The 15,496-nt window shown below is 33.8% G+C and overlaps 1 protein-coding gene across 1 annotated transcript; it reads left to right on the forward strand.

Annotated features, from left to right (window-relative positions):
- LOC109333396 lies at positions 9,173-12,024 on the forward strand. The gene is made up of 2 exons (XM_019568870.1): positions 9,173-10,154; positions 10,274-12,024. Exons 1-2 carry the CDS (start codon positions 9,792-9,794, stop codon positions 11,990-11,992), a joined length of 2,082 nt encoding a protein of 693 aa, XP_019424415.1. The 5' UTR covers positions 9,173-9,791; the 3' UTR covers positions 11,993-12,024.

Raw genomic sequence — 15,496 nt, forward strand, 5'->3', positions numbered from 1 at the left:
CATGCTTGAAATTCATTCTTACTGAATCATTAATTGATCCAAGGAAAAGTGTTTCCCTTTATTGTTTTTGTTGAGTGAGAGTTAGGAATAAAAAATTCATAGTAACATAAGGTAGATAGCAACCCTGTAAATATTATCATATGCCAAATATACATCATTTAAAGATGAAACAATTGGTGATGGTTGTGCTTCATGTTCAATATCATTAATTAATTATATATATATATATATATATATATATATATGTTTGTTTGCTATATAGTGTAATCATAACTACAATATATTTATATTATGCCTTCTAAGAATCTATATGTAAGTGCCAAATGCATAATGACACCGTATACATTTTTTTCCCAATTTTATTTTCTTGTGAGACGCACTGTATTATTCCTAATCTATAAACATATGTGGATGATGAGTGCACACTTATATTCATATTGTAATTAAAGTGCAGTGTTTGAATGTGTGTACATATAGAATATTAATTGTATATGTAAATGTAAGGATTATTTATGTGTAATTTATGTAGTATAATAAGTGCGGTTAGTTGTTATATAATATTTAGTTGTGTGTCTTGTTTATATTGATGACATTATAAGGTTTTTATGAAGTTTTGGAATTCATTACCTAATTATGTTGATTGTTGAAGGGGTTCATCACCCAATTATCTTGATTGTTGAAGGGGTTCATTACCCAATTATGTTGATTGTTGAGAGGGTTTTATGATCCGATGATTGGCATGGGCACATGCAAATGAATTCACAGTTGCATGAAAACGGGCTTATTCCTGGAAATGGGGTAAGACATTTCTACGAACTCGGGGCACCGGATGAGGGGCAGGCACCTCCAACAGGCATGTTGTGTGCAAACTTTTAATCATGAAGTGTGGGTTTGAGGCAATTAGTGCTACATATGTAAATTTAATGTGTTATTGATTGTTCGTGACTTGTCTTTTAATTGATCGTGTATAAGTTGTAAGTTATCAATGATATTATAATATGATATAATGTGAATGTTAATATTTATTACGATTCCTTATGGATATTTATGTTCCCGTTACGGCTAGAAATGTCATTGTTTGAAGGTTTCTAAAATAGTGTTATTGAGATTTTTATCTCACTATACTTGGGTTTTTTGACATTTCTAGGTGAGGTGCCTAAGGAGTTTGAGTTTAAACTATGTTGAAGAATGTGATCATGCAATTGAATTTCTTACAAATTAGTTTTTACTGTATAAGTGTATAAGTTGTATAAGTTATTTTAGATGATTGATGTTAAGTTGAAGATATGGTGTGAACTATGTTATACCCTTTTAGTTTAATGTTCATTGTTATTATGAAAATTACATGCATCTTTATAATGTATTTTATTTAGTATTTAATGAAATTCCAAGAGATATTTTCTTTATAATTTAGTAACATTTAAGCTTCCACATATTGTATTATTATTATTTTTATTATGAAAATTAGGGTGTTACATTAATGATGCCACAGGTTTCCCTTTAGACAACCTTCCATCAAACCAATCCACCCAACAATCACAAGATACTATATTTATCAAAGGGTTTAATGAGGAACAATACCAAGGCATCATGCACCTGCTCAATCAAAACAGACAAGACAACAATCACATAGCTAATTCAGCAATGATAACCAACATTGACTCTGCTAATACATGTATTCCTCACTCATCTTGGCTTCTTAACACCGGTGCTACTGATCACATCAGTTACAATTTATAATTCTTTTCCACATCCAGAAATATTTCCCCTATCCTGATCACATTGCCTACTGGTGACAAAGTGTCCACCACCCTATCTGGCACAATCATATTATCCCCTACCTTTACTCTTTTCAATGTTCTTTATGTACCTCAATTCCAAGTTAACCTCATTTCGTAAACAAATTAATTCATACTCTTAAATTCCATTTAATTTTCACACAAGACAAATGTGTCATTGTGCAGAATGCTTCCAGGAAGATGGTTAGTTCAGTTAAGCTTCAACATGGCTTATTCCAAATCAATCCTCAAAACTCTACTGTGTTTTCCACTTAAACTTCTGCACAATCACAACATTATCATATATTATGGCATTTAAGACTTGGACACATTTCTACCAAATGTTTTGAATTTAATTGCCAAACAAATACCTTCAGTTTCCCCTTGTAACATTTCCCTCCCTTGTGATACTTGTCATCTTGCCAAACAAAAAATATTGCCCTTTAATATTAGTCAAACTTACACTACTAAACCTTTTGATTTACTACATGCTGATATTTGGGGGCCTTATTCTACTCCTTCTATGTTTAGACACAAATTTTCCCTTACTAGTTGATGATTATAGTAGATTTACCTGGGTTATTATGCTAACTAACAAGGCTGAAACTAGACAACACTTGATCAATTTTATATCTTTCATTGAAACTCATTTTGGCACTAGATTAAAAACCATAAGAAGTGACAATTTTGTCGAATTTCTTATGCACAAATTCTGGTCTTCAAACGGCATACTCCACCAGACTTCATGCATAGAAACCCCCAACAAAATGGTGTGGTGGAATGAAAACACCAACACATCCTAAACATAGCTCGTGCCCTATACTTTCAATCCCATCTCCCTAAAAATTATGGAATTTTGTCATCCAACATGCCATACACCTCATCAATAGACTTCCAACTCCCTTACTAAAACAAAAATCTCCTTATCAATTGTTATACAACAGAATCCCTTCGTGTGATCATCTCAAAGTATTTGGATGTCTTACCTATGCAAGCACCATATCAGCTAATAGAACAAAATTCTTACCCAGAGCTAGGAAGTGTGCCTTCATTGGTTATAAAGAAGGTACAAAAGGTTATATACTTTATGATTTGAACTCTCACAACGTCATTATTTCCAGAAATGTACATTTATATGAAAATCACTTCCCTTTCCTAACTCTTCAACCAAATACTACCCAAGACCAACCTCCTTGTAGACTATCTCATTCTTTTTCCTCTGCCTTAGATGACCCTACACCTACACCAATTCCAACTTCACCTTATCATATATCAGACATCCCTATCACCACCACTACTACTCTTCCTACTAGACAATCCTTAAGAATCAGAGGCCCTCATTCCCACCTTCGAGATTATCATTGCCAATTAGCCCATACTCAACATCAAAATCATGTTGCCTCTACCAAAGTATTGTATCCCATGTCCTCACTTATGATAAGTTCCCCCCCCCCCCCCATATAAAGCCTTTTGCTTGAATGTTACCACTGCCATTGAACCATCGACTTTCAAACATGCATCTATGTTCCCTCATTAGCATAATGTTATGCACTTAGAATTGCAGGCTCTTCAAGATAATAACACATGGATCCTTATGCCTTTACCTCCTAATAAGGCCCCAATTGGATGCAAATGAGTTTATAAGACTAAATATAGGGCTGATGGCACATTGGAAAGACATAAAGCCAGGCTGGTTGCCAAAGGCTACACACAATTAGAGGGAGTACATTTCTTTGATACATTTTCCCCTGTTGTAAAAATAACTACTGTTCGTTTAATTCTAGCCTTAGCTGCCTGCAACAATTGGTTTTTAGAACAATTAGATGTTAACAATGCTTTCCTCCATTGGGACTTACATGAAGAAGTTTATATGACCACACCCCTGGTCTTCTTACTATTCCTAATACTTTGGTTTGCAAGTTAAACAAATTTATTTATGGCCTGAAACAAGCAAGCCATTAATGGCGCACCATTTTGTCCTCCAAATTGATCACTTTAGGCTATAACCATTCCAATGCCGACCAAGCCTTGTTTTCCAAGAAACCCCCCACTACTTTCACTGCTATCTTAGTCTATGTTGATGACATGGTTCTTACTGGAAATAGCATACAAGAAATAAACCTTGTTAAAACTGTTCTGGACAAATCCTTCAAGATCAAAAACTTAGGCAATCTAAGGTACTTTTTAGGACTAGAAATAGCCTGATCCAAGTCAGGTATACATGTGAATCAAAGAAGATATACATTATCCTTGTTAGAAGTTGCAGGATCCCTAGCCTCTAAACCTGTTTCAACACCTTTTGATCCTGCCATAAAGCTGTAACTTCACAAAGGCACTCCTCTCTCAGATCCTTCATCCTATAGAAGATTAGTAGAAAGACTCCTCTATCTAACAATCTCAAGACCTCACATTTGTTATGTTGTCCAATAACTCAGTCTTTTCATGGATAATCCTCATGACTCTCACTACAAGGCTACAATTTGAGTCTTACACAATCTCAAAGGAGCTTCACCTCAGAGACTTTTCTTTTCCTCTAATTATCCTATGACTTATTCTACTTTTTCAGATTCCGACTGGGCTTGTTGCCTTGATTCCAGGAAATCCATAACAGGAATTTGCATTTTCATGGGCTCAACCTTGATCTCTTGGAAGTCAAAGAAGCAAAGGACAGTCACTAGATCCTCCACTGAAGCAGAATACAGGGCCCTAGGCACCGTGAATTGCAATGGCTATAATATCTCCTCAATGATCTTCATATTTGCAACCCTTCTCCAATTTCGGTTTATTCTGACAATAAATCAGCGATATACTTGGCTCACAATCAGTCTTCCACGAACGCACCGAACATATTGAGATTGACTGCCACATTATTAGAGAAAAAATCCAGCAAAAATTGGTTCACCTTCTTCCTATAAAAACCACTACTTAGCTAGCTGACGCTTTTACAAAGCCTCTACATGCTTTCGCCTTCATGGATTTCGTTTTCAAGCTGGGTCTCAGTGATCTATATCGTCCACCTTGAGGGGGGCCGTTAGTTATATATTTCGGTTCCTCCGTGGTTGAAGCTTGCCTTCTTCAACCTCTGTTTTTGGTTTTATAGGTTAAGGGTAGTTTAGGATTTTTGATTTATTATAATGGTGTTTTTGGTTTTTCCCTCTTTCTATTTTTATCCTTTCAGATTAGGTAATTCAGTTATTTCTGTTAGGTTAGTTTTCCCTCTTTGTATATATAATTGGTTCTTCTTCATCAATAAAGTCAATCAAGAAGTATTGTTTTTCTCTTGGCTTTAGCTTGATTTTCTTCTACATCTTCCCGATGCTGTACTAAGAAAGGGCAATCCAATGAAAAAGTGATGCATTGTAAGGGTTAAAAAATAACCCAAAAAAGAAATTAATTTAAGAAAGCAAAATAGTATACTAATTCATAAATATGTTCCACAATATTAGTTATGCAATTATTTTGAATTACCCTGACACCGTGTTTTTTAAAAACCTACAAGGGGTGTATTGGTGATATTCGTCCCAACAAAATTGTTCTATTGAAGTTCTGAACCATAGAAGATAGAACTGAGGAATTAGTTGCATGGCTTTCTCCTTTCCATATGATGTAATCCAATGATTATGATCAATTATTAAATTTATTAAAGAGTAAAATTGCATATATTTAAAAGTGATATTCACTATTCAGTATAATAAATATTTCAAATATATTAGATAAGTAAATATTAAATAAATAATATAATTACTTTTAGTAACTCGTGCATGGCATAGGATAAAAACTACTGTATAACTATATAATATTAGGAATACTTTATGATGATGATGAAAGGAACTTTACAGGGAAATCTGAGCACAAAGCAAGACAAGACCTCATAGACCTGGTTTTTTTAGCACAATTAAGCAAATCAGCATTTCCTAAAATGTGTTAAGCACCTGAACATTTCAGACTTCAACATTACCATATTGGTGAAAAGTCCGTTCATCAAAAATATAATGTTGGTGAAACCTCAATTTCATAGCCAGACCTTCAAAGGTACTCTGGTTATTACAATTTAAACAATATTCATTTATTTTAAAGATGAATATAATTTAAATTCTACATTTTTTATAAAAATAAAATTAATTCTTCATAAAAATGTAAACTCAATGCTAATCATAATGAATTAGGGTAATTGCAATTTTAGTATCATATCTTTCATAATTGTGTTATTTTAGCCATTTTATTTTGATAATTTCTATTATTCAATTTTTTTGTAATTTATATATGTTGGTCCTATATATATATATATATATATGAACCAGAGTGTATACTAATTAGAAGTATTAAGTATTATTCTCTAGTTATAAAAAATATGAATTTAACACTATAATATAAATATTTTTTATACTGTCAGCAAATCATTCACTATTCATATATTAATTATCATTGACTATCAAATAAAAATAATATAAGTTAATAGTAGATAATGTACTAACAATATAAAAAAATTTATAATAATATTACATAGATTTTAAACTTTAATATTTTAAATTACCTCTTCTACTCTTATGGAAGAGTGAAGGGTTTGTTGAAAATATAGAGTGAAATTATTATATGTATATTTGATATACTTATTGAATACAACATAGGGAGTATAAAGTAGCTTATATTTACGACAATAAAATGCTCTAAAATATGACTTAATGACATAGGAGTAATTTATTCATGTGACTCCACTATCAATTGGCTTCCAAAGTGATTTGTAATAATACCTTAATTATGATTGATATTGATGTTAAGGGCTAATGTGTGTATCATTGATCTTTTTGTCCATCATATTTATGAAACTATTATTAATGTAATTATATTATATTATTAGTAATGTTAGGCCTCTCAATACACTTAACATCAACTAAACAAAATTTATATGATGGAAAGACGAGAGATTAAAATCATACAAATATGAATGAGAGAAAAATCAAAAGTACAATCAACCCGAATTAAATTTACAAAACTCAATTTATTAAAGTTCATTTTACTATTCGTTCACAAACAAAACATATGTTTTGGATGAATTGTGTGAATATAAGAGGACTCCTTCTTGAATAACATGTTGGCAGGTCTAGGACGTGGAAATCAAGGTGAAAGTTACAATAAATAAAGTGTTATTAAATTAGAGTATAACCTAAAATTGACAACTAACCGATTCTAGTTGTTTATTTGATGGATCATACAACAAATATTGTCGTTAAATATAAATAACATTACAGGAATGCTTACATTCAATAGTATTAATGTAGTTTCAAATAGGTGTTTGAGCTCGACTTCACTTTCAAATACTTGTCATTTTGTTAGAAGAAACATAATGATTGTTTTTTAAGGTTGTTCTTAATATAATAAGAATATTTTTACTATGTTTTTCACTTTTTGTTCTTAAATAAGAACGAAGAGGGAGAAATAAGAACAAAATGAGAATAAAAATGTAGATGTTTAATTAAGAATGTTATAAGTTATGAGACTCAAATAAGAATAAAAATAATATTTATCATTTGTGAGAAAAATGTAAATGTTATTTTAATTTTATAAAGAGTTATAATAAATTATAAAACAACATATGAAAATGAAATAAGAATGAATCTATTGTTTATGATTGTGGATGCTCTCATGGAGGTATCTACTTCTGGTAAAGACAATTTCATCTTAAATGTATGAGTTCCAAGAAATGAAGAGGTAAAAGGAAGATGACAAATTCTTTGGTTTTGTGTCATTAAGACATGTCTCAATTGGCAAACTTTAACAATACATCTCTCAATAAACTCAACTGCCATATGGGTTCATCATCTTCGTGAATACTAGTATACTACTAACTCCCTTCGTCACAATAACGTTTAAGACAGCGAATATAAATTATGAATAACCTTTAATGTTATGAATATAAGTGAAAGTAATTATTAAAGGTGCCAATTATTGATACAAAATGGTATATTTTAATTAAAATACTCATAACAATGCATATTTACTATTATTATTTAATTGTATTAACAATTATAAAGGCATATACGAGGAAAAAATAAATTGATGTTGTTATTTTAATTTTTGAAGCATAATATAGTATGAAATAATCGAAAAATGTCAAATTAACACTTGAATGAGATAAAAAGAATAACCATTTAAAGGTCAACTTGGGTCAATATCATAGCTCTAACGTTTTTTTATTTTAGGTTTGCAATATCATATGAAATTGGGCACAATTTTGCAAAGAAATAACCTGCTTGTTTCTCACCAGGCACAACGACGCAATTATCAGGGACGCACTCTACTACTGAGCTAATAGCCCGTCGTGGGCCCGCTATGCCAAAAGCGAGAGAAACCCCATCTCTCTCTTTCCTTTTTTACGTCGCCCCTGTGTGGGGACATGGGGACGTAAAAAAGGAGCTCCTATCAACTTGTTCCGTGTATCATCAATTTTTTAAATAAAATTATAGATTATGTATCTAATCAATTCAATGGTTAGGAAGGACAACACAAGAATAATAATAATAATAAATGAGTTAATATCATCTTCATTAATAGAGAAATAAATAAGTATTTTTACATTTCAAATAGTGGTAAAAATATAATATTATTATATCTTAAAAATAAAAATGTTAAATCACATTACACTTTTTTTTATTTTGGATATATTCAGCTCTCTATTAATAGAGAAAATATCCTCTCATAATAAATCACAGTAATATTTACCAACGGACGTTGGTTCAAGTAGTACATGCTTGATTCCCCTTAAGCAAGAACCCGGGTTCGAATTTTGTGGATGGAAAAAATGTCCGTTGGGAGAGTTAGCCCCACTTACCTGTGGCCGTTGGGAGAGTTAGCCCCATTTACCTGTGGATGTGCCCGACTCGAACAGGATTGCATCCAGTGCAAGGATACATGTGAGAAACCAAAAAAAAATCACACTAATATTTATCTACCAAGCAAGGGCCGTTATTCTAACCAATTCAATGGCTAGGAAGGACAACACAAAAATAACAATTAATGTTATGATAATTAATGAGGTTCAGAGGTGCAATGACGAAATCACCCTTCCCTGGAGAAGGACTAGTCTTTGTCCTGAACATCACAATTTCCCACATCATTAATAACCATCGCCACCGATATAGGGTCCAAGCCTCCAACGAACCAGAGCATAGGTACTATCACTATATCATCAAATTTGGCTCAGTTGCGTCACAGTTTATGCAGGTTTCACACAGCTCATTGAAACTCGTCAATAGTAAAGTAATTCATGCAGATTTCAATAAATTAAGTATTAAAATATAAGAGAGGTAAGAAGGAGAATACAAATCCTGATACTGATTTTTGCTTTGGGGGGAAAGGGAAATTAATGAAAGGGATGCATCATAGTGCAAAATCAGAGATAGAGATGGTCATAAAAATCTCAATCTGTTGCATGGGTCGGTGACATTAACGTGGGAATGGGACAGTGAATGCACAATTCCAACCGTTGACTTGTTACTGTAGTTAGCTACCTCCACTTGCCAGTAACCCCATGTTAATCCCTATGCACCCTATTTTTTTCACTTTACCCGGATTATATTCCCAACTATGGAAAAAGTTGGTGTTTTTCTAGGTCCTTACATTGTTATGATAAATTATTAGTCCCCATTTGAGAGAGTTTTGAATTTGGAAGCAGCAACAAAGGCTTTCCTTTGAGGTAGTCCTTTATGGGGCTCACAAAGTAGAATTATAGAAAATATGTACACATGGGTTAAGATATAAATAAATACATATAGATAGATGGTAGGGAATGAAATTAGAAAGAGAGAAAAGAGCAACATGAAAAGAGTCTCTGAATCTAATCCATTTTTTCTTCCACCTTTCTGAATCATCCTTCATATACCTAAAAGTCTCTCTTCTGAAACATCATCATCATCACCCACACCCTTCATAAACTGAGGAGGAAAAGAACACATACACACACCACTTTAAGCACAGAAAGAAAGAGATTTTGATTGATTCTGAGAGTGTGAGAGAATGGTTAATGTTTGGAGAAGAGCGTTTTGCACATCTATCCCCAAAGACAACAACAAAGAATCCAATGTGCACTCAGATAAACTTCCACACCAACAACAACATCTTTGTCACACCACCACCACCAATCAAAGTCCCAAAACCAGTTTCAAGTTTGGATTTTTCTCAAACCCATCTACACCCCGGCCACACTCCAACACTGTAACGGGCCCCAACCTCCGGTGCCGAACCTCAGTGACCAATTCTTCAGTACCCAATTACAGCCCAAAACTCCAATGCAGTAACCCAAAATCACAGAACAACAGCCCCAAATCAGTGTCACCGTCAAGCTTCTCTCTTCTCAAAGCCACCTTGCGCTTATCCAAAGTAATAATAGTAATAGTAAACACAAATTCAAACATTTCTCTGCATTGGAAATTACAATTACAAAAAAACAAAACTTTCATATTTTTCTGGTTTTAATGTTTTAATTTTCATTTGTGCAGAGTCGATGTGGAGTATGTATGCAGAGCGTGAAAAGTGGTCAAGGGACTGCGATTTTGACGACGGAGTGTTCACACACTTTTCATTTCCCTTGCATAGTGACTCATGCAAAGAAGAACCCAATAGCCACGTGCCCAGTTTGCAGCACGTGCTGGAAGGAGTTACTGGTGTCAGAAATCCACAGTGAGAAGAAGATAACCGCTGTGGAGGAGAAGAACAATGACAAAACGAGATCGTTGAAGGTTTACAACGATGACGAGCCTCTTATGTCTCCAACCTCTGTGGCACGTTTCAACCCCATACCTGAATCCGAAGACGAAGATGATGGAAACACTGAGTTTCAAGGATTCAATGTGTTATATTCGTCGCCGGTAGAGATGAGGAACCTTAAGGTCTGTTTATTGCCGGAAGCGGCGATTCTAGCGGCTAATAGAAGTTACGAGAGTTATGTTTTGGTGTTGAAATTGAAGGCGCCGCCGGTTCAGACGGCGGTGAAGGCTGCTCGTCGAGCACCAATTGATCTTGTGATGGTGCTCGATGTCAGAGGTGGGATGAATGGTGTAAAGCTTCGATTGATGAAACATACGATGCGAATGGTGATTTCGTCGCTTGCTTCTGCTGATCGTCTTTCAATTGTTGCATTCTCTGACGGATCTAAGCGGTTGTTGCCGCTGCGGAGGATGACCAGCTGCGGACGAATATCGGCGCGTCGGATTGTTGACGCGCTTGTAGCGAGTGATCAACCACGACATGGCTCTCAGGTGAAGAACGACGCAGTCAAGAAGGCGGCTAAGGTACTCGAGGATCGCCGCGATAAGAACTCTGTAGCGAGCATCATAGTGTTATCAGATATTCAAGAAACACGTGCCACCGTGATTACTACTTCATCAATTCCCAAACCCTACCAAGTTTCCACCACGCGCCTATCGCAACTTGAAATCCCAGTCCACACAATCACCTTCCCTAGCGAAGGCGAATGCAACCACGCGCTCTCCAACGACACTTTCACGAAACTCATGACAAATTTGTTAAGCGTGGTGGTTCAAGACGTTAAGATTCAGTTATCAGTGGTGTCACGGTCACGCCCCATTGAGATTGCAGCTATTTACTCACTCTCGGGTCGACCTGAAGTTCTCGATTCCGGGTCAATTAAAATCCGCCATCTCTACGCCGATGAAGAGAGGGAACTTCTTTTGGAGCTTAAAGTTCCGGCCGTTTCCGCTGGGTCCCACCACGTTTTAACCGTACTATCATCCTATGTGGACCCACTCACTCAGGAGGTTGTAAACCCCGCTGAGCAAGCAATGCTGGTTCCTCGACCCCACACTATTCGATCATCTAGCGCGAAGATCGAACGGTTGAGAAACCTCCATGTCATGGCTCGAGCCATAGCTGAGTCAAGCCGGCTTGCTGAGCATGCTGATTTCTCTGGGGCTCGACACTTGTTATCATCAGCTCAAGCATTACTATTGCGGTCCGGCGAGTTGGGTGTGGAGTATTTATGGTGTGTTGAAGCGGAGTTGGCTGAGTTGCAGTGGCGCCACCAGAAACAGCCGCAGCCACGTAGGCAGAAAATTAATCGGCACGATGATGAGAAGTTGGAGCTGCTTATGCCAACATCGGCTTGGCGAGCCGCTGAGAAGCTGGCTAAAGTTGCTATAATGAGAAAGTCTATGAATAGAGTCAGTGATTTACATGGCTTTGAGAATGCCAGATTTTAGTTGTATTAGTAATAAACTTAGTTCTATTTTTATTTTACATGTAATGTATAAAGGGAAAATATCAATGGAGAATTGTTTAGATTTTTCATGGAAAAAATGCAATGGTCCTTTTTTTAAATTCTAATAGAGACAATAAGGTACCAGACGGTGAGACCCTTTTCTGTATAGGAAAGGAACAGATATATTGAGTGAATTGAATTTGAACCCACCATGAATTGATTGGGCAATGAGACTCTGTTTCTTCTGTTTTGTCCTTTGCTCCTTACCCCTTTTATTATGTTCGATAATCCAAAAACTTTTCTGTATGCAAATAATCATATGGTTCCTGGTACTGAAAAATAAAATAAAATTCTTATGGCTCCAAAGGATATGCATGTAATGCAGAGGATGGATAAATAAAATAATGAGTTAAGAATATTGGGCGGTTGTTTTCTTTGTGCTCATTGCTAAATACCAATTAATAATGGTTGCTGTTGTTGGGTCTTATCAACAGAATGTGAAAAATAAGTAGTATAATAGTTTTGTATGTTTGCATGAGCTGTTGTCTCATATTCGGTGGATTGGTTAAAGAAGCGGTTGAGTTTGGTTGGGTAGATTTAGAAAAGAGAGAAAATTAGGGGAGAAAACTGGAAGACAATTTTTCTCTCTATCCAATGAGGAGAAAGTGAAAAGTGAAAGAGAGACACTAACTGGAAAATGATATGTTGTTCCACATTATACCCAAACTATGTCACTAATCATATCAATCGAAAACGTCAATTAAAATTAAAATTTAAAATTGTAATATTTATTTTTAATTAATAATAAAACAATATTTTCTATTTTGTTTATTTATTCTAGAGACATTCTTGAATTATAGTATCATCGCTCTCTTCTCATTTTCTATTCAACCAAACAAAAGTGAATGAGAAGAAAATATTTCTTTCTATTCATTTTCTTATATCAAACATCATAAAAATCTATTTTATTTTTCCTTTTTCTTACTCACCTTTTTTCCCCACATCTTTCTCAATACTTATTTTCTTTTCTCAACCAAACAAACATTGAGGGTGGGTCTGGTAAAATATTAAAAAGCCAAAGGAAAATGCCAAGTACTTCAGAATTCCTTGACATTGGTGTTTGATACTGCTTTTAAGAATTTAGGTTGGATGATGAATGCTTTCCTAATTCTATCCAAAAATCATAATTATCATTAGTGGTTTTGTTCTGCAATATCCACTCTGATTCCTACGGTGGGAGCTATACTTATGAAGGCCTATAACATCTATAACATTTTGCTTCCACGTTGCCAAACAAAAACTTCAAAAATGAAAGCTATGGTGACCATGTAGGGTAATGAGAGAGCCTATCCTATTAATTAAGGAAAATAGTATCATCCGTTAAAACATTCTAGATAAACTCTTTATATTGAGGTGAGTGTTTAGATGGATATTGAAGTATTTATGTATATTATATTGTAAAGTAGAATAAACTTACTCAATAGTAAAAATGTTACTGCAGGATATCTAATTAAATGTTTAAATGAGAAGTTGATATAGTGGGGAAGAAATGTGTGCATGTTTGATTCCTCTTTTACTTTATGCAAGTGATGCATTTCGTAGTTTGCTTTTACTTGTTTAAGATTCATGTACCATAACTTTCAATGGAAATTCTCACGTGGTAAACATGTTTGGTTTATGTTAAGTCATCTCTTTATCCTTTTGGAGAAAAAGAGGTTAGTATATTATTTGACTATATACTACAAATAAAGCATAAGATGGTGCGTCAAATCATCAATATCATTCTCTTGCTATTATGTCAGGGACGAGCAAACGAACTAATATGTAGAATTGATGGGAGAATTTTAGGAAAGGATAAAAAATAGATTAAAATTTATACCATTAAGATGTTTGGAATGTCACATATTACAATTTCTTCTACTAATGAGGAGATCCAGTTTCTAATTTTGGGGTTCCGGTTCTAGACATATCCCAAGCAAACACCCAATAATGGAATAAAACTAAGTTTTAAAAAAAAACTCACCTTTTAATTAAAATACAATATCTCTTATTGTTATTTTTTTGTCCTTCAATATTTCTCACCTTTTAATCAGAATACAATATCTCTTATTGTTATTTTTTTGTCCTTCAATATTTCTCACCTTTTAATTAAAATACAATATCTCTTATTGTTATTTTTTGTCCTTCAATATTTCTCACCTTTAAATCATAGAGGAATCTAATTTTCTTTGGAATACCGTAACTATTCTTCCCAGTAATAATGTTCTCATGGATTGAAAATTGATCAATTTCATCCCTATAAATAGTTAAATACGGTCACTACTTAACTTTAACTAACTTTTGTGGTTTCTCTATCTACACTCCTAAATGCATCCCCAAATAATACAACCTCTTCTATTAAAATGAATATCTTATGCATTTATATAAATAATACAAACAAATTTATATAATGATTATAGATTTTGTAGTCAGATATATATTACATTCCTAATTAAATTATCATGCATGTAATTTAAAATTCATTGAAGGGTTATTTATTCTATAAATTTACTATTGAACCACATATCTCACTTGGAATGTTAAAAATCCAACAAAACCATCCATACTTGAACACGATAGATGTGCATAATGGACTCTATAATTGGACCCACTAATTCTTAATATGAAAACAATCATTGTTCCAGCTAGCATTTATTTACTTTTATATCTTGAGTATGAACATGAAAATAATTGCTTCTGAACATCAACATCTCCTTCTCTTATTCAGTAATATCTTATCTTGTAGCTGATATTATAAAATAGCCTTTGTTCACATTGTTGTCATGGCATTCCTCAACATAGCCATCATTATTCCGGTTTCCTAGTGCTTATTGGCTACTGGTTCTAGGTTTCTAGTCAATCTAAACAACTAAAAAAATGTAAACATGCTAATTAGTTGTTGAGTTTAATTTTGAATCATTAAAGTTTATCAGTATTATCATGTATTATCACATTAAAAGAATTGGACCTCTTTACTAGTTGTTATCTTAGCTTATTACAATGATATGATAATGTATAATTTATTGATAATATGAAAAATCTACACATAATCAAAATTAAATCTTTCCCTATTACAATGATAGAACATTGTGATGATGACTTTTTTTTGTTAAAACCATGTACAACTTTAGTGACAAATTTGTGAAAACATAGATAATAATAGAGAACATGTGTTTTTAGCATAATCTAGAGAAGAGGGAGTGACAATGAGAAATAATAAGCTTGGGAGAGGTTCAGGTTCCCTTTTCAATACACTCATAATTTTAATCTTTTAGCAAACACCAGGGTCCTGTTTCGGTGCTTCCTTCACTTTTGGAGAACATTGAGAAATTCCTTAATTTCCGCACGCTTTAGAACCCTTTTAAGTGGTGTTCATGAGTGGTTTACCTTTACTGGTTACTTTTTAATTGTGCATCTCAAAAGAGAATTTTTCCAATATGTAAATCCCAATAAAAGGACATTCTTT

This window comes from Lupinus angustifolius, chromosome LG18 (assembly GCF_001865875.1).
Source record: "Lupinus angustifolius cultivar Tanjil chromosome LG18, LupAngTanjil_v1.0, whole genome shotgun sequence".
NCBI classification, from domain to species: domain Eukaryota; kingdom Viridiplantae; phylum Streptophyta; class Magnoliopsida; order Fabales; family Fabaceae; genus Lupinus; species Lupinus angustifolius.

Excerpts from the sequence above, each read along its gene's own strand:
- LOC109333396 (XM_019568870.1), top strand. The coding sequence starts at position 9,792 with ATGGTTAATGTTTGGAGAAGAGCGTTTTGCACATCTATCCCCAAAGAC. Across the intron at positions 10,155-10,273 it reads CCACCTTGCGCTTATCCAAA|AGTCGATGTGGAGTATGTAT; the intron begins GTAATAATAGTA and ends TCATTTGTGCAG.